Source organism: Vulpes vulpes, chromosome 2 (genome assembly GCF_048418805.1).
Source record: "Vulpes vulpes isolate BD-2025 chromosome 2, VulVul3, whole genome shotgun sequence".
Classification (NCBI taxonomy): Eukaryota; Metazoa; Chordata; class Mammalia; order Carnivora; family Canidae; genus Vulpes; species Vulpes vulpes.
In genome coordinates, this window is record NC_132781.1 from 45,507,332 (window position 1) to 45,527,213 (window position 19,882).

A 19,882-nucleotide genomic window follows, 5' to 3' on the forward strand; every position below is an offset into this window, starting at 1 on the left:
CTCCCTACCTCTGATGGTGTTTGGTCTGCATACGGTTGAAAGCTATGCACCATGATAGTTAAGAAAAAATTTTTTTTAATGTTTTTAAAGATTTTATTTATTCATGCGAGACACACAGAGAGAGGCAGAGACATAGAGAGAGAAGCAGGCTCCATGCAAGGAGCCCGATGCGGGACTCGATCCCGGGACTCCAGGATCACGCCCTGAGCCAAAGGCAGACACTCAACCACTGAGCCACACACGCGTCCAAAGGAAAAAAAAATCTTTGAGCCAACATTTGAAAATGGGGACGTGAGGTGGGGACGGGCAGCGGGAGAGGGAGAGAGAATTCCAAGCAGGCTCCACACCCAGTACAGGGCCTGACTTGGGGCTCCATCTCACAACTCCAAGATCATGACCTAAGCTGAAATCAAAAGACACTTAACCTATTGAGACACCCAGGTGCCTCTGAAAATAAGGATTAAAAAAAAAAAAAAGATTTAGGATTTTCAACTTCTCTTTGTTTTTTAAACATTTTTAAAAAAGATTTTATTTGAGGGCAGCCCCGGTGGTGCAGCAGTTTAGCGCCGCCTGCAGCCCAGGGCGTGATCCTGGGGACCCGGGATCGAGTCCCACGTCGGGCTCCCTGCATGGTGCCTGCTTCTCCTTCTGCCTGTGTCTCTTCCTCTCTCTCTCTAGCTGTGTCTCTATGAATAAATAAATAAAATCTTTAAAAAATATATTTTATTTGAAAGAGAGAGAGAGAGCATATGTGTGATGGGGGGAGGAGCAGAGGGTGAAGCAGACTCCCCAGTGAGCAGGGAGCCTGAGCCAGGCTCAGGACCCCAAGATCATGACCCAAGTCAAAGGCAAACACTTCACTGACTGAACCACTCAGGCGCCCTGGATTTTCAGCATCTCTTGAAAAAACTCAGAAGATCTGACAACACTAGGCTCATTCCCACATGGCCATGATAGGTTAGAATGGTGCCAAAGCTGCCCGTTAGAAGGAGGCTGTGGCCTCCAGGTCCCCATAATCCCCCCAAGTCGTCCTGTGTCCCTGGCATGGAGGTCAAGGTATAACAGCCCCTGGATCACCAGGGACCTTATGCTGTGGCTCTACTTATATTAGAGAAATATTTCTCTGACCTGTATCAATCAAACACAGGAAAAGGAAAGGTAGCAACAAAGGGAGGTGGCAGCAGCTCAGCTTTAGAGTGTGCAATCCTGATGAGTAGGAGCTCCCACACATCCCATGTAACATTCTCTCTCCTCCCTGCCTCAGCTGGCCCCCAAGGCCATCTTCATCCCTCCCCTGGGCCTCAAGCCCTCTCCACCCAAGCAGGGTCAGGAACCAGGGTACCCCCTCCCTCCCTGGGGTGGGAATCTCCTTGGGGATTCTCTGGGAAGGCCCAGTGGCTCGCTGTCTCTCATGCTGTCACTGCCCAGGGCCCTGGCAGGAGGATGGCCTGCTCTGTGGGAAATCTATAGGAGAAGCAATCAGGTCTGTGACTGGCACTTTAGGACAACAGAAAAGGGACAAGGATGAGCTCCCTTTAGAACCAGAATTCACCAGGAGCTGTGGGCTTCCCTTGTACTCTATTCCTCTCCCATCTCTTCAAATGGCAGGGCAGAAGGCCAAACCAGCAAAGCTGGACAGTGGCAAGTGCAGCACAGAGGAGGGGTGGGGGTCAGGGAGCATGTTTCAGACAAGTGACAGGTAATCTGAGCAAAAGGCAAGGGCAGAAAGATGTAGGAAGAGACACAGAAGCAGAGGAGGAAGCAGTTCTTAGCCATTCTCAGCATACATTTATTGAGTGCTTACTGTATGCCAGGAAGTAAGCCAGGTGCCAGAAACAGCAATGGAGCAGGAAGTCAGGACCAGTTACTGAGTTGTAGTATCACTACCGACCCTGGTTAACACAGGAACCAATGGACCCTTCAGGCGCCACTCAGGACCAAGGCTGTTCCAGTGATGGAAAGGGATTCAGTGAGGGAAGACCCTCTCCCTCTGCCCCAGCTAGGTAGAGAGGGGGCACACGGACAGCTCCTATACTCCTCAAAATGCATTCGCACCTGAATACATCTGGACCCATGCGTGCACATGTGCCCACACAGAGGCACAGCCAAGCAGTTGTACAGGACGTGGTACATGACCTGAGTCACCCCACTCAGCATATACCATCATAGTGCCTGAACGTTTAGACATTATCTTGAGAAGCTTTAGGGCCAAATATCTTACTAGTATGTGAGGCATAAAAGAAAAACGGACAGGGGGACAACTTCTTTAGGCTTTTGCATAGAGAGATTTTCTGAGAGAGATAGGGGTCAGCAGAAACAGATCTCACTTCCTTCACTTGGCCATGGGTCTGTTCTGGTCAAAGTTGCCTAAAGTAGATGTCCTTTGATATGGATGGGGTTAGGGTGGGGGTGGGGGGGTCTTCATTCCCTGTGCTAGCTGCACTCTTCTGGAATCATAAACGTAATGCTATTGCTTGTTAAGTACCTACTAAGTGTCAAGTATATTGCTGTACCAGGGCTTTGTGTCCATGTTCACCTACCTCACAGTGAAGGTATCATCTCCATTTTACGGATAAGGAAACTGAGGCTCAAGACTTGCCTAAGGTCACCCAGATGGTATCTGTGGTGAGGCCTCTAACCTCTGAGCTTTGTCTCACTGCCTCCTTGGCACAGAAGAGATGGGACCTCATTCTGGGATGGGGCCAGGAGCCCCAGTTCATCTCAGATCCACTCCAGGAGGCTGAGAATGACTAACTTCAAAGGTGGACATACCATCTGCAGAGACCCAGGGACACAGGCAGTGGCTCCCTGTGTACAGAGAGCCTCACCCTATGGCAGGCCACCCACACAGACAATGCTGCACTTCCTTCACGACACAGCATCCTCACCCCAGGCTTTGGGTGAGTTAGAACATGGGTGGCAACAGGTTAACAGAGCTCACCTTTTCACACTGATTACCCCCAATTCTAGGGCTGGGGGTGCTGCAGCCTATGGAAAACCAACTCCTTCACTTTGGGGGTCCTGGGCTCCAAATCCTCATAATCCCACCATTTATTTTGAAGAAAATGGGCTCTGACCCTCGAGTTGGGCCCCTGATAATTGGAACAGGTAAGGCACCTCACCACCCCAAGAACCCATGAGAAGCTATTGTGTTCTCCTTCAGAGAGAAAGGGAGCTGGTGCTTAAATAGCCCCGGAAGCCCAATCCTGTAGAGAGGATTCTCAGAGCTCTCTGATGGGGGCCCCTCACCACAGAGTGCCAACCGCTTGTCTGCATCCCCCATCCCCCGTTCCATACTCTCATAGGCTATCATCCAAGTGCATCAGAAACCCCACTGGCTGAATGTATTCATGCTACTGCCTGTGGCGGTCCGGCATATGCACCCCCACGCCAAGTATTGTCCCCATTTCAGAGTCCTGGGGGCCCAGGCCATCAGACATAGTCCAGGACAATGAGGATGGCTGGAACCTTCCCCCAGGAGGGTTTGGAGGAAGCCAACTACAAAGGAATGACAAGATTCCTGGACAGGAATCCAAGGAGACTAGAGAGGAGGGGACTCCTGGCAATGCTCCTAGGGTGGTCCAACCCATCCCTCACTCTGGCCAGGTATCACTTCTGGCCCCTTCCCACCAGAAACCTGAAGCATGGGGGAAGGGGTAGTGGAGACAGAGATCTGTGGCCACTTGGTGCCCTCTGCCTCTTGACCAGCCCCTGGTCCTTTCCCCCTCAGGGAATTCCTCTCAGGGTTGAGGTGACAGAGATTTGCTCCCCCAAGTACCCATCAGCCAACATTACTCTACGTTTAATCCCCGGTCTGGGGAAGCTCTTGGCTCCAACAAATAGAAAACATGCCTGGCTTTTTGCTTCCCTTTCCTGGGCTGGTGCTGCCCTGCTCCCATAGCCTGTAGGGCCCTGAGGCTGATTGATGCTCTGAATGGAATGTCCTGGTCTGGAGGGCCTTGGATGCTCTAATGACTTCAGAGGCATAGAGGAGTACCAGCTCTAACCTTGAGCAAGTTACTACACCCTCTGGGCCTCGAGTTTTCCAGCTATAAAATACGGATAGTATCTAACTCCTGGGTTATCATGATTCAAGGATAATAGGAAAGTATGTAACCCATCAACTCTGTGCAGAGCAGAATGCCTGGCCCCCGACAAGGGGGTGGGGGCATAGGTACCTGACCCACCTGGTACTGCTCCACCCTGCATTCATTTCTCAATGCCTGTTTCTTCCCACAGTCTCCATGTCCTGCCGGTGGGTGGGAGAGACAGGTGGCAGCAACTCCCTTTGGTTGGCCCTGAGTGTTGCTGGAGACAGCACAGGCCCTGAATGTACAACCTCAATGCATTTTCCCAGCTGGAAGGGCCCTTGCTAACTCTTGCTATTGGCACTTCCCCAAACTGCACTCCTCTGGCTCTAACCTTGAGCAAGTTATTATAGCCCTCGGGCCTCCAGCTTTCTGGCTATAAGATAGGGATAGCCAGTTAGATAGTATCTAACTCCTGGGTTTTTATGATTCAAGGATGACAACAGGAAAATATGTAATCCATCAATTCCCTACAGTCAGAGCAGACTTTTTGGGGGCACCAGAATCACCAGATGGGGCTTAGCAAAACAGACTGCTCATTTCCTCTAGGCCAGAGGCAACAGCTGGCATTTACACTTTTAACAAGCACCAGAGGAGTGCCTGCTGCGGGTGGTCACTGGGCACACATGAGGACAGACAGCTCTGACCACTAAAACTAGTGCTCTGGTCTTGGGAAGCCACATGTCCATGAACATGACAAAAGTGCATCAGGTGCCTGCTGTAAGAAAACACACTTGACTTTCTCTCTGCATTTCCCAAATTTGGCCATTTTCTTTTTTCTCTTAAGTAAGTTCTGTGCCCAACATGGGGCTTGAACTCACAACCACAACCCCGAGTCATAAGTTCTACTGATTGAGCCAGCCAGGCAGCCCTTACCATTAAAGTTTTTTTTTTTTTCCAATTAGAATTAACATCTCATAGAACTAGTGTTCTGAGGAAGGATTTGGGAAATGTTGATCTAGTTCTCTCTCCTTTTAAAAAATATTTGTCTTAAGGAATTTTTTTTGTTTAAATGTTTGAGTGGACTGGAATGAAGCCTAGGAAAATTAGGTGTGTTCAAGGTGCTCAACTGTTCATGCAGAGCTCAAATTTGGGTCTGGGTCTGCCCCTTCCTGTTCACCAGTTCCCCTCACCGCATTCTGCCTCTGTCTCTGAGACTCTCTTGGTGTCACTCTGTGTCCTCAGCTCAGGAGGAACCCTGAGTAGGGGTAGGAAATCTGAGTACAGGATGGGAGGGGTCAGGATTCACGGTTTGGCTGGGATAAACAGCAGAGGAGGGGTGGGCCCACACTTCTAAGATGTCTGCCAAGCCCAGTTTGTTTGGGGGCAAGGCAGGAGAGTAAGATATTTTCCTGGCCCACTGCAGCTCCTAAGATGGCAGTCAGATGGGGAACTGCTGGGTATGGCAGAAAACCTTGTCTTGCCTCTTCGCAAGCTCAAGACAGGCATATGTAGCCATTAACTGAAATGCTAGCAGGGGGATCCCTTACCAGGAGGAAAATGGATTTATTGCTTTACAAAAAGGAGTCTGGTAAAACTAAAAAGACCCAAAAAGTATAAATCTAAAAATCAACCCACCCTGCTGAGCACTCCCAGGAATTCTCAGACACATTTCTGGGGGCAGTCAGGTGGGTGGCTGGAATGCCAGGCCAGCCTGGCAGAGGAGTGGCCTCTCTCACGTAAATAGCTCCAGGGCCCTGGAGGAACCTGCCAGCAGGGGTCGCTGTGGCCCCACAGCCTCAGACCAGCTCCAGGCCCAGAGACAGGCGGCCTCGGCCTCCCGGCCCTTGGGCCTATAGCAGGTCTGACTGGCTGCTGTGCGGGGGGGCCCCAGAATGATGAGGGCAGACACCCAGAGCCCACACCTCAGCACCACCCCACACACATCTCTCACATACATCACATGGTCACACATCCCACATGTACACACAGCCCCTCACAATCCATCTCCCCAGTCAGGCCAGGACCTCTCTGTCAGCAACAGCCTGACTGCCACCCCCATAAAGACAGCTGTGTGTGGAGGGGGTGCCCTGTTGGTGTGGTTTTAATTCCCTTCAGGTCACAGACTGGATGGAGGGTGGCAGTGGAAACTTGCTCTTCTCCCTGAGGGAGGAGGTGAGGGACTACGAAGCAGCCTTGTCCTTGGCTTCTGAGCCATGCCTGACTATCCAGCCCTCCATCCCCTCCCCAGGCTTTAAACCAGGGGGGCTTCTCCACAGGCCTATAACAGCAGGACAGGTCATAGACAGGCTACAGGGGGCTGGAATTACAAAGGAGTTAGCACCAACAACAGGAAGCGGGTCCTTCCTTCCTCAGGCAGCCTCAGACTGACCAAGGGAGGAGGTCGAGGGGCCAGGCAAGGGGGTGCAGGCAGCGCAAGCCTTTGTCCTTGGGCAGGTGTGGCCAGTGGTCATGCAACCGAGGGGTAGTTGGCAGGCAATAGATGGCAGACCCCTCTGCTTTGGCAAGAGGCAGAATCCAGACACTTAAGGGAGAGAGCCTGCCTGCTGGGGGCCCTCCTTGCTCCCCCTGCAGGCACCACAGAGCCTCAGGACCCCAGGGTCCCCCCGAGGATGGCAGAGCAAAGCCCAAGGCTGCCTTTGCTTCCAGCAGTAAGAAAATTGAACATCCGGGCCCTCTCCCATCCTTCCACAGCAGAGCTCCAAGGCAGGACCAAGGCCCTGGGAAGGAGGGTGGACTCCAAAAATGTGAAGGAGAGGATCCTGAGGGTGCACGGAGGTCCTCTGGGATGGAGAGAAGGACACTGGTGAGTCACTGAAGCGAGGGCAGGCCACAGTTCTGAGGTGGTGGGCACTACACAAAAGCTTCCCGGTTGGATGAGCCATTCAGCTTGAGGAAAAGCTTGTCATCCTCCCTCTTCTGCTGCAGCTGCCTCTCCAGCTGGCGCCGGTAGCAGATGAGGTAGAGGGGGAGGCAGAACCCCAGCATGCTCAGGCCAAGTAGCCCCACATTCACCTGGAGAAGCAGAATTGAGAGTTGCCATCACATGAGGCAGGGGAACAGGCAGGGGAACAGCCAGGGGCTGTGGTCTTTCCAGAGCCCGGTTCAAGACCCTTCCCCACACTCAGTTTTGAAAAACGTGAGGTCACTGGACAAGAAAAGACAAACAAACTGGAAGGTTGAAGCGGTCCAAGGGCCTGTCATTCCACATTCCAGCATCAGAATTCCCCAGTGTCCATGGCTGCCGGGAAGCCTGCAGGGCCCAGGCCCCCACCTTTGACCTACTGATGTGAATGTTCAGGGGTGGGACCAGGACATGGGCAGGCTCAGTGTACCTGGTTAGGAATCCCAATCCTCAGCGGGAGGGATGCCCTAGAATAAGGTCCAGAAGGGATACTTTTCTCCTCCTGCCCAGTCACCAGTCACCAGGGGACCCTGAATCAATCCTAACCAATGTTCCAACCTGCCTATGCTTGGGGCTCCAGAAGCTCCCTTGGGATGTCTCCCAGCTCTGATTCCACAGAGTGGGGCACATGCCTACAGCCCACCGCCCCAGACCCTTCTTACCCAGAGAGGGTCTCCTTGGAGGGGACCCATCATGGCCAGAAACAGGGGTTGCTGCAGGAGAGCGAAGAGTGCACTGACCAGCGACTGCAGTCCTGTGAGGCTGCCAAACTGGGTGGAGGGGTACCTGCCAGGACGATAGGGGACCTGTCACCACAGGCACCACTCTCAGACTTTCCAAACACTCCTCAGCCTCAGCTTGGCCCCAGGTGTCCTGATGCCTCCAGGCTGCACCCCTGGTGCCAGAGAAGAGGCAGGAGCAACCTGAGAGAATGGTGGGGTGCCTTCTTGGATTAGTTTCTGCTAAGCAGTTCTGTGACTGTGAACTTCTCTTTCAGATTCTGGGGGAGGACCCTGCCCAACCCAGGTGTGCCCCAGGTCTCTGGGTGTCTGGACAAGCTGAGTGGAAGAGTGGTGCCAGGAGGAATCTGCGGCATGGGAAATGGGCCCAGGGAGCAGGTTGGAGGCTGGCCCTGGCTCTGCTAACACCCTCATCCAAAGGAGCATTGTGTAATCACGGAAACTCGGCATCACACTTAGTGGACTCGCACACTCTGCCAAGGCAGCAGCAACTTCCTCCTGGCACTGGGTGGAGTAGGGGACGAAACATAGACCTGGAATGACCCCCCATGGGATGCTATTGGGAGAGGGAGAGAACTGTGGCAAAATCTCAGGGACTGTCAGGCTTTGAAACCCCAGAAGTAGGAAAGGGCTCCCAGACAGGGATGAAATGGTCTTTAGTCAGAGACACAGCAGAGGGTGTTTGAGTTCCACTTTTTAAAAGATTTTATTTTTAAGTAATCTCTGCATCCAATGTGGGGCTCAAACTCAACCCTAAGATCAAGAGTTGCATGTTCTATCGACTTAGCCAGCCAGGCACTACCCCCAGAGTTCCATTTTTAAGCCAAGCCCCAGCCCAAGGGGGAAGAACAACTGTCGTAGTTCCTTCTGAACATGTGGCCTCTTGGAAAATGAGGCAGGTTTCATTTTATCCAAGGCCTGAGAGGGCTGTGGGCAGAACCAGGCCTCTCAGATTCAGGGTGAGAACAGTCTGACACATTATGGGCTCAGTTACCCATGTCACTGCCCCTGCTGAGGGTCATCGGAAAATCAACACTCAGCTCTGGGCAGCCAGAGCCCACCCCTGCCCTTCCTGTGAGCAGCCAGGGGCAGTCCTGGGACCGGGCTGAGCAGCAGCCCCGAGGCAATAATGAGCTACACAGGAGCAATGACCCTGGCTGGGGAACTGACTTCGTGTTAGATGCCAAGGTTTGTGGGCACCCAACTGTCTGCCTGCTGACCCACCTCCTGCCAGGTGTGACTGTCCCTTGACACAGCCAACAGAAATCCTGGTACCCATCCCCTGTACAAGAAGATGAGCCCCAGTGGCAGGCTGGCCCCCTTCAGGACCTCCGTCTCACCATGAGCCTCCCTCAGGTCACTCCCTTACCATTGGTGCCAGGCCACCCACAGCACCCAGCACTTACACGGCAGCGTACAGGCCCCCAACAGCAGAGTGGATGAATCCTCGCACAATCGTGTGCAGGATAAAGGAGAGGATCTGAGAAAGGGAGAGCAGAGTGTGAGGGTCCTCAGAGTTCCTGGGATGCTAAGCAATGGGAGCACTGGCAACCTGGTGTGGGCTCACACCAGATCTCCAGGGCCAATGCCTGAATTTTCAGAAATTTTGTGAGCCAGCTATTAAATGACTAAAAATTAAATTTGTAAACTTACAATCAAACAAGTTATGTTCAAAAAAGGAAACGGATATTCAAAACTCACCATTTCTTAATTATTTTCCTATGTTTTACTATTATCTGTGCTCTGGAGGTTTTTACTTATTGTCAAGTGGGAGTACCTCATGATGGCGTGTCACCGTGAATCTGTCTAATTCCACAACTGGTGGTTTCATGCTGTCTGAAATCAGCCAGGATGAAAGCATTTACACCATGGAAATTGGCAAATGCTGAGTAAAGGCTCCTCCTGCCTCCACCAAGTCAGGTGTTACATATGCATCCACACAGCACTAAACAGGAGGTGACCTGATCTCCTACCTTGGTTGATCTGAGGACTGTGCCCGAAGGTCTCTGTCCCTGGTCAACCAGGCCCTACAGGCGGCAGTTTTCCTTCTCCCCTCCCAAGGAAATCTCAGCTTCTCAAAAAAAGCCACTACTGGCAGGCTTAGCGAGCTCTCAAAGCACTTGTAAATGATTCCTGAGAAGCATGAGAGCAGTCATTTTGCCACTAGGACCCTTTGTTTGCCCCTTGCACATAGCCCTGCCATCCTGCTCCACAGCCAGGACCTGTTCCCAGGAGTGTGGGTGGTGGAGGGGGCCTGGGCTGCTCTCTGCAGTGTTAAAAGAGGGCTATGCCCGACTATGCATGCGCATACTTGTGCAGGCTCCCCCTTTCCACATTGAGTGTCTTATTGCCTCTTTAGAACTTTTCTTTCAATGAGAACTAAATAGAACAAAAGGCAAATGACTGTCCCTACTGAGCACGGCTCCCAGATTGGACAAAGTGGTCAAGACAAAGATCTGCTAGACTTGCAGAGAGGGCAGCTACCAGGAAGCTGGGAGGGCACCAGGGATGCAATGACACTCTTGCTGGGAACTGGTACAAGTCTCTGATGGTTTACTCTGGTCTGCACATACAGTGCTGGCATATACACATGAAAGTACCCATGGCCACTTGTAAAAAAGAATAGATTCTCACTTTCCTTCTGGATCTGGCCCAAGATACTATCTGGACTTGGGCCAACCCATGGGGAAGCAACGCCATCACTCATGACCCTTCAAAGTTCAAAAACTTGAGGACCAGCGCTAGAATACTTTCATGGACCTAAGGGTAGAGCGGGCAGGTGACAAAACATACTTTGTTCCCAATTTTTGCCAAAAGCCAAGTTTCAAAGCATTAGAAACCTTGTGAAAAGAAATTAAGCTTTTGAATCCTGATGCCAAGTGATCATCACAGTCTTTCCCACTCTCTACAACATAGATACCCTGTAGGTACTCTTGTACCAGAGGAGCAGATGATCCTACCAATGCCATAATTGGCCAGACCTCTTTGGACATAAGGTTTCAGCTGTTTGAGCAAATGCAAAACAAGTAGCCATATAATTCCCCCTTATAATTCCAGGAAATGGTATGATGGTGGTGTTTGTGGCATGCAAGATGCCCAAAAGGCCATGAAGAATGATATGCCTTCATAGACAAGAGTTTTCCGTGGAAGGCAATTCCAGTTTCATTTAGAGGTCACTTCCAGCATCAAGCATAGAGCCTGGCAGGTAAGAAGCCCTTGATAAATAATAGTGTGCTGGCTGACTGCTTGGTTGAGGTAAATGAATGAAAAATCACACTGTCTTTGTTGATGGCTTCCGTGACACATTATGTCTTTAAGTCTTACTGTTCTTTAAGTCTTACTGTCCCATACCCCACCTGGCCTCTCCTTCTCCCCATACCCACCTGTAGAGGCAGGTTGGGAATGAGGCAGGTCACCCCAAAGCCCACAAGCAGCAGGTTTGTGAAGGCAAATGCTCGCATGGCATTGGTGACTTTCTGGATCTGTCGGTCTCGCTTCTTCTTCTTCTTCTCACCTCTGTGGAGACAGAGTACACACTGGAGCTGGATCCTCCTGGAGGGGAAGGGCTCTTCCAAGAAGTCAGGCCTTAGGAGTCACAGCTTGTGGACAATCCAAGACTCAGAGACTAACCTGAGCATGTTTGAGGGACTGTCAGGGCTAGACCTCTACTAAGGACACTCCCGCTGCACACTCTCAACGGAGCGCTGAGTGTGAACCTCAGTGGAGAGGTTGGGTACCAGAAGTTATCAACACACTGCATTGCCTCAGTGGAAACTGAGCACTAATGGGGTGGGGGGGCAAAGAGTAGAGGTGCCCGAGTCAGGGTGTGGCAAAGCCTCCTCACACCATTGGCTCCAACTTCACCCAAATCTGTAGGGAGCTGATGACACGTCAGATAGTAAGTCAAATAAGGGAGGGAGTGAATTTTCCCTTTGGGGACAGGAGGGGGTGAAGGAGAAACAAATACACAGCAGATGGAACAGGAATGGGCACAAACAGCCTCTTGGCTTTAGGACCTGACCTAGATAACACAGCATTCTCTGTAATTATTTCCTTGTGAACTTACTATTACCAGTTCCAGTCCCACTACCCACAGATACCTCAGGAACGACTGTGTGACATCCAAGAATGAATGCCAAGTGCTGGATACATATAGGGAGTCCCAGGCCCACCACTTCCTCACTATGTGACCTCAGGCAAGCCATGCCAACTCCTCACTTTGGTTACCGTATTTGTAGAATGGAAAGAACACTAGTCCACGCCTCATCAAGGTGTTGTGAGGCTGAACTGAGATACTGTTTATTAAGTGTTTGGCACAGGGCCTAAAGTAATAAACAGTTGCTTATTATATTAAGGTGGAGTCATGGAAGACAGCGTTTAACATCCTCTGATCTTGGAGCCCAACCCTCACAAAAGCGGGGCTTCAGAACCTTGTTTCATCCTGACAATTATGAACAGACCTAGTAACACATCCTGTGGTTCTAGCAATTTATTACTCCCACTGAGCAGAGTGAACCTTGCAGGCAAGCGGAACCGCTTTCACCTCATTCAACCATTGTGCTATTCATGGGACTGTGGTCCTAAAAACAGAATGGTTGGTCACCTGGTGTCTGCACACAGACCTCCCCTCTGGTTTCTCACCTTCTCTCATCTAGCCAGTGCTCTCCTAACTTCCGAGCACCGAAGAATCTTCATAACTAAGTGATACACTTAAATGTGTGCTGAGCAGAGAGAGCATTGTCTTAAAGCCCTTATGAACAGCTGTGGGCATAACTCCCTGTCGCCTCTCCTGCTGACTTTGAAATCTGAGCAGCCCACCCCGTCCCTGACTAATATTGGGCTCTGGGAGCCAGAAGCCAGGGCACTGGCCCTGTCTACGCACTGGTTGGCATCTTTCTCTTCAGGCTCTTCAGAGGCATCTTCACACTCCTTCAGCCTCCAGTCCATGATGTAGCCAATGACAGGGGCTGTCAGCAGGCAGAGCAGCTGGAGCACACCGAAGATGGAGGTGTAGAGGCCAACTGCAGAGGAAAATGGGCTGCGTCATGGGCGGTCCCTCACAGAAGCCTGGGGCTGGTGCTAGGCTGAGTCCAAGACTTCGCAAACACTTCTGGGGTCTTCTACACATCACCCCCTTGGTCACAAGGGGCCTGGAGGGAAGCCTAAACACTTTAAACTTTGAAATCAAAGCTGGAGTAGGGGGAAGACACCCTATTCTCTTCTCCACATCTGCTTATTTCTAAGAAATGGCTAATGAAATCCAGTATGTCACAATGACCTCCCCAAGAAGCTCCAGGAAGTATCTATGACTCGGGAACCACAAAATTACCAATGCCTGGGACTGAGGCTTCATGTGTGACCAGCCGTTAGCTTCCTGACTTTAGAAATATTCTAGGAAGGCATCACTCATAGGGGCTCTGATGTAAGGGCTCCAATCTTCAAAGAGCCTTAAAATTATGATGGGATTTTTTTTTTCCAGGCAAACAGAAGCTGTGTTGACTGCCCCTCCCCCACCCACAGTTCTGGCTGAGAGAGAGGTTTCTCGGTAAAACAGACTGGCTGGAGGGAATGTTGCAGTGTTCTCTGACAATCTCCCTGCTTACCGGTAGCCATCACTGCATCAAGAAAGCAAAAGCAAAACAGCAGAAGGAGAAAGGTTAGCAGCTGAAATCTCAAAAGTTGTTATAGGGAAACTGGGGGTGTGGGGGTAGAAGCAGGCTGGTTCTGGGCCCAGCACACCTGCCATTTCCCACCCAGATCTGACTCTCAGAGTGCCGGGGGGGTGGGGGGGTGGGGGGTGGGGTGGGCAGTGGGGGAGTGTGCTGAGCTTGACCAGGCTTCTGGGAGCAAAGGTGGGTGAGGTCCAGCACAGGCATCTGCAAACGGTTTCCCATCTGCTGGAGCCTCTGTCACATGCCACCGGGACCTCGGAACGCTGGCTGATGAATCAGGCCTGTGGTGCTTACTAAGGACCAGAATGGGGAAGTGGTGTGGGTGCTGAAGACTGGGCGAACCCAGCCCTCCTATGGCTGGCTCTCCGGGGTCCGGGGAGGAAGGACAGGGCCAAAGCATTCGCCCTGACCCCCAACCGGACATCTGATACCATGAGTCTCCCTCAGACAGCCAGAGCGGGTGCTGTTCTGTTCCACCAGCCCCCTGATCCTGAAGCAGTCCCCCTCTGAGAACACCCAGTTCAGGGTGTCAGGAGCAACAGCTCACAGGAGCAGAACAGGGAAAACCAACCCCCCGTCAGTTGCAGACTGAATCTCCTGGCCCAACTTGCTCTACTTCTTGAAACTGACATTTTTCTTTTTTAATTGGCTTTTTGAATGTGGGAAACAGTTGGAAAAAAATTCCTCTTTGGCAGCAAAAGATTTCATAGAGAACTAGAGTAAAAGCCCCCAACTCAGCAGCAGGGAGATCTGCCTTCCAAGAGCCACTGAGGGCCTTTCCCTGCATTCTTCAGGGTCTTCACCTCTCTGGGCCTGAGTTTGTAATACAGGGTGTTTAGACATGATGGATCAGCTCTCCCCAAAGTGCAATGACTATTACACAATAAAAATGTTCCCGTGGTAGAAATTTGGGGAAATATCATTGACTAAAACAAAGCTAAATAGGTTATTTTTCCTATACGGCTCTCTCGAGGCCTTTACTGTGTCAGTGTTCATCACAAAACTTTGTGAGGGCACGTGAGAGCTCTCTGCAGTCTGCTTCACCACAGGACGCCCATTTTCACAGTGGAACCAGTGTTGTCTGGATCGCTTTGTCATTTCTCCCTTCTGTTAAAGCTCCATTGCTCATCCCTTTTAAAAACTGTATTTGATTCCTCTCGATGCCTAGTGTAATTTCTCCCAGGGAAAAACAATTACGCCAACAACCAGTCGCACACCAACGAGGGTGCCAATAAAAAGGATTTACCGACTGTGTTTGTCCCACTTAGAGATGACTAAAGGTGACTCAGCTCAGGCCCTGAGGAAGTCCTGATTTTCTTTGTAGAATCAAAACCTCTAATCAGTTGAAGACCTTGTGTCTGTTTTAGAAAAGTGGCATGTGCGTTATCAGCTCTGTTTACCAAATTTAACAAGCCTCAACTGGATTACACACACAAGGAAGCCTCCGCCTAGCCTTGCTTTCCCAGTTCTGGGTATGGATCCCAGAGCCACAGACTGCCCCAAAGTATCCAGCTGTGCGGGCTGTGCCTGCCCCTCAGCACACAGCCTCTCCCCAGCCGAGCCTGCGGTTTCCCGGGGCGGGGAGATGCTTGGCTTTGGGTCTGACCACTTGTCTTTCAACAGGCTCTCAGGTGGAGTACTCCCTTCTGCAGTGCTTTCATTTACCAACATGCAAGCCAAGGCTCCTCCTGAGGCAACAGAAAACACAAGCCCCACACCCTGAACACATGTAATTATTACAGTCTCCTTCCTCTGCCCCCTAAACCGGGCTGTTCTAATGGTGACAGGAGAGAACAGCTGGGGCTCTAATCAGCAGTGGATCCTTTGGAGCCCACTGCTTTCAGACCAGCCCAGCCTAATACCTTCCAGGGTGTGGGCTTAACCTCTGGCAGGCAGGAGTAACCACCACACGCAGGGTCTCATGGGGATGTGCACGGAGGTCCAGGGGCCACCTACCTACATCCTGATCCCCGCTGACCAGGAACTTGAGAATATTGTTCATGGCGCCCATGTAGAAGATGAGCCTCAGCTGTGTGATGCACATGGTGACGAGGCTGAGTAGCAATATGGGGCTGAACACACTGTGCATGAAGGAGGGGGCCGCTGCGGGTAGAAGAGCGAGGATGCTTAGGAGACTGAAGGCCCACACCCTCATGGCCCACAGCCCACCTACCATCCAGGGGCGAGAGGCATACCGTAAGGGGAGGCCTGATTTGCTGCCCAAATCACCCTATGCTGGATACAAGGTGGTGGACTATGTGGATGCTGGACCCAGGTCACCCAAGCGTATGTAATGAATTGGATGCATTCCTCACTCATACAAATGAGCCTTAGTGAGGTCATTTGTAAACCAGGGTGCAGGGTGCTGCCTGCCCTTTAAGGGTGAAGTGGGAACCGAGTGAGATAGCACCCACCAAGCCCTCAGTTCCTGCCAGCCCCAGTGAAGGGAGCTGGGGCTTCCAGGTTGGATTGGCTGCCTCCTCCCCATTGCTGAGGTGCGGGTTGGGGACAGACCCCCCTGCCAACATCCTAGGAAGGGCTTCGAAGGTGAGGGTTGCAAGGTGGGTACCTGCAGCGTCTGGCTTGCACTTCACCTCCAGGTCAATGGTAGACAGGCACAGCTTATGGCCCTCCTGCAGTGCCGCTTGCTCCTTGGCGCTCCTCATGGAGCTACCCACACTGAGGCGGCGCCCCACTGTGGTCACCTGCTTGTAGAACTGCTTCCCTGTGATCTTGTGGTCAAAGCCCAGCCAGCTGAACTTGATCTTCACCCTGGAGGCCACAGGAGAGTGTCCCATCGGTGCTGCCCGGGACCCTGGCCAGGGTGGGGGTAGGGGCAGACGCCACATCCACTTACGAGTAGTCCATGTCCTCCGGCCCCGGGAAAGGCTCCAGGGGCCAGTTAAAGAAGCAGTTGAGGAAAACCAATCCAGAGCAGCTGGCCCAGACCACAAGGATGATAATGAAGGAGACACCAAAGTCGTAGATGACCTGACAGGCACAATGGGGTAGGCGCAGGGCCAAGGGGCAGAGTTAGCAGAGGGAAGCCAAGGCAGGCAGGGGGCATTTGGCAGCTCTGCTTTCTCTGTGAGAACTGCGTAAGGAGGCATAGCTCTGCCAGCCTGGGTGTCTGGTCATCAGACACCCTGCATTCCAATAATCCCAGTTTACCCTGGCACATCGTTAATCCCCTGTGCCTCCAACTTGGGCCAAATGTCACCTCCTTGGAGAGGCCTTCCCAGACTGCCCCGTCACTGTCACATTGCTAGTTCACAGTATACAACCCTGGCTAAGATTACTGACTTCTTGATTACTTTCCTTGTCCCTTACTAGTTGAGCTCTCTGAGAACAGGAACCTGCTAGTCTTGTCCACTGACAAGCCTGGAAGACTGCATATGGTAGGTGCCAAAAAATGAACATATGGATGTCTGACTTTGCTCCTCCGTGAAATGAAATGAGCATACACTGGCATGTAACCCTCATGGTGCTGTGGTGGGGATTAAGCAAGCATGATTCTCAGAGTGCTCAGTACAGGGCCTGGTAGGTGGGAAGCCTACTGAGCATGAGCATGTTAGCTGTTGTTGTCACTGCCACCATTTATTTCCAACACAAGAGTCCCCAGTGTCCTAGAAGACAGCTGCCCAGGAGTTGGGGGCACGGAGGCAGCAAGAAGAGGTGGAAGAGGAACTTGTAGGCTTCTCTGCATTCCAGAAGTGTGAGAACCCCTAGAAGTCCACAGGATGGCTGGCCCCACATCCACTAAGCACCTCGATTCCCTGGTGGCCAGTCCACATCTGGGGCTCCTCCTCATCTATGGCCTCCCCACCATGTACCGCAGGGAAAGGGATTCAACGTGGTGTTAAGGCCAGAGATGGGAGAAGCAGCTTCTGCAGCCTGGCAGGAGCAACAGTGTTTGGAGTGGGAACTGGGACTTATGGTCTGTGAGGTGTTTGCTTCCTCCTGACCCTGTGTGACTTCCACAGGCTCAGAATCCTGCCTGGGAGGGAAACAGCTGAACCAACTTAGCCCAGAGCTGCGCCCTGGCCAATGGAGAGGAACAGCCCAGCAACAACAGTCTGGGGGTGGGGTGACCAGTGACAGACTAATTCACCCATCCCTTTTCTCTACCCAGCGCAGAAATGCAAAAGCAGCCTGCTGTAACCCCCTGTATGATATGAATTTTCCCTCCCCCATGGCCTGGTGGTTTTCTTTTTTTATTCCTAGGGCCACCAGGTGCAATCCTCCCAGGTGTGGGTGGTGGGGAGGGGCAACCCCAGCTCCCACAATTACATCCCTCTTCAGAGGAGGCTGAAGGAGCTTTGGTAGGGGCCTCTGCTCAGATGTGAGGCTGGCCACACCCTCACCTTGATTCCTGGGAAGGTGACTGCTGAGGAGGCATAGGATCCAATCATCAAGGCAATAAACGTGGAGCGAAGGTCACCAAACATGTTGGGTAGCTGAAAGACAAGAAGCAAGGGAGACCCACTGAGAGGATGGGCAGCAGGCTGGTGGGGATGGGAGTCCAGGTATCCACAGGCACCATTTCTTATCTGCTCTCCTCCTGTGTCACTGAGGGGCAGGTAATTACAGCTCATTGGAAATTCTCCCTTAGGACCAAGGTTGATAAGGGAGGTGAGATTAATGTGGAACTCGGACTCCAGATGTAAAGACAGAGCTGTTGGATTCCCTGGCTGGTGAGTGTCCCTCCTTCTCTGCTCAGGCACATGCCAGGGACCTTCCTATCTTTTCAGGGTTACACTGAGATGCCAGGAAGCAAAGTCGGGAGCCTCTGGCATCCCTCAAAGGGAGCAAGACTGTTAAAAATAAGAATCTATTTGGGGATGAGAGTGGCACTGTATAAAAAAATACCAGCGTCCCAAAAGGACCAGATGTCAGCAAAAGCTGCTTTCAGTTCTAAGACAGCAGGCTTCTGGGAGGTGCCAATCAGAATTCTACAGTTCCCTCGGCTGACAGGGGAGCTAGCCTGGGAATCCTGCTTCTGAATTTCCATGTGCAAGGAGGGCTCTCCCTCTCCAGGTGATGGGCACCTGAGAAGACCAATGGCAAGAAAGACTCTCTCTTCCCAGCAAGGTCATGCTCACACCTCACATCAGCTGATTCAGGGCCCATCTGACACAACTTCAAAGCTAAAACCCCCCTGTGACTCTGCACAAATCCAGGCATAGTAAATGTGACAACATTGTCACAGATTCAAACAGTCAATCTGTAGTTCTCTCTCTAGTCTTCAGAGAGACTGCACTGCCACATTGTGAGGCTCTCCCATCCCATGCCCACAGTGTCCCGGGAGAGAGGATCATTCCCCGGGCAGAATGCCAACCTGCTGTTCATATGGACCTCATCTATGCTCCCCTCTCCCATTTGCCTGCCATCATACCAGGGTTTTCTTAATCATGGAGCACTATTGCCCACAGGCCCATCCATTGTTGCTGAATGGAGGCAGTCTGAACTTGGCTATTACTGTCCCTCATCATGTCTGCCTGTTTTGCCCATAGTTATCTTAAAAATGAGGAAGGGACATCGCCAAAACGAAAAGCTTTTGTGCTTCAAGGGACGCTACTAAGAAAGTGAAAAGACAATACACAGAAGGGAGAAAATTTTTGCAAATCATACATCTAATATGGAACATCTATATACTACTATAGAAAGAACTCCTGCAACTCAAAATTTAAAAAATAACCTATTTTTTCAAATGGGCAAAATATCTGAACAGATATTTCTCCAAACAAGATATACAAATGGCCAGTGAGCATATGAAAATATACTCGAGGGAAGCCCGGGTGGCTCAGTGGTTTAGCGCCGCCTTCAGCCCAGGGCCTGATCCTGGAATTCCGGGATAGAGTCCCACGTCGGGCTCCCCGCGTTGAGCCTGCTTCTCCCTCTGCCTGTGTGTCTGCCTCTCTCTCTCTCTGTCTTTCATGAAAAAATAAAAATAAAATCTTTAAAAAAAAAAAAGAAAATATACTCGATATCATTAATCACAGGGAAATGCAAATTGAAGCCACAATGAGGTATTACTTCATACCCTCTAGGGTGGATATAATAAAAAAAAAATCAGATAGTAACAAAAACTGATGAGATTACACGGGAATCAGAACACTCATTCACAGCTGATGGGAATGTAAGATGGTACATGACCATTTTGGATAACAGTCTGGTCATTCCTCAAACAGTTAAAACACTGAGTTACCATATGACTTACAAAATTCACTCCAAGGTATGTACCCAAGAGAAATGAAAACATACGGACTCACAGAAGCTTGTAGGTAAATGTTTAGGGCAGCGTTCTTTACAATATCAAAAAAGTGAAAACAACCCGAACGTCCATCAATGGATGAATGGATAAACAAAAATGTAGTCTATCTAAATAATGGAATAGTATTTAGCCACAAGAAGAAATAAAGTACTGATGATACACACTATAATATGGATGAACCTTGAAAACATTATAATAGATGAAAGAAACAAGTCACAAATGACCACATACTGTGTGATTCC

The 19,882-nt window shown here is 51.1% G+C and overlaps 1 protein-coding gene across 8 annotated transcripts in view; it reads right to left on the reverse strand.

Moving 5' to 3' along the window:
- Positions 1–5,574: 5,574 nt before the first annotated feature.
- The window catches only part of SLC43A2 (solute carrier family 43 member 2), a 42,633-nt gene continuing 28,325 nt past the window's right edge, over positions 5,575–19,882 (reverse strand). For 5 of the 8 annotated variants that reach the window (XM_072741118.1, XM_072741138.1, XM_072741128.1 and 2 more), the window contains 9 exons: positions 17,731–17,823; positions 16,224–16,357; positions 15,936–16,138; positions 15,323–15,469; positions 12,577–12,715; positions 11,078–11,210; positions 9,101–9,174; positions 7,617–7,740; positions 5,575–7,064 (listed from right to left, as the gene is read on the reverse strand). In XM_072741118.1, the coding sequence (XP_072597219.1) occupies positions 6,903–7,064; positions 7,617–7,740; positions 9,101–9,174; positions 11,078–11,210; positions 12,577–12,715; positions 15,323–15,469; positions 15,936–16,138; positions 16,224–16,357; positions 17,731–17,823 (1,209 nt within the window). In that variant the 3' untranslated portion in view covers positions 5,575–6,902. Of the gene's footprint in view, positions 7,065–7,616; positions 7,741–9,100; positions 9,175–11,077; positions 11,211–12,576; positions 12,716–13,297; positions 13,310–15,322; positions 15,470–15,935; positions 16,139–16,223; positions 16,358–17,730; positions 17,824–19,882 lie in introns of all 8 variants that reach the window. The other 3 variants (XM_026016301.2, XM_072741109.1, XM_026016298.2) reach the window with 1 other exon arrangement.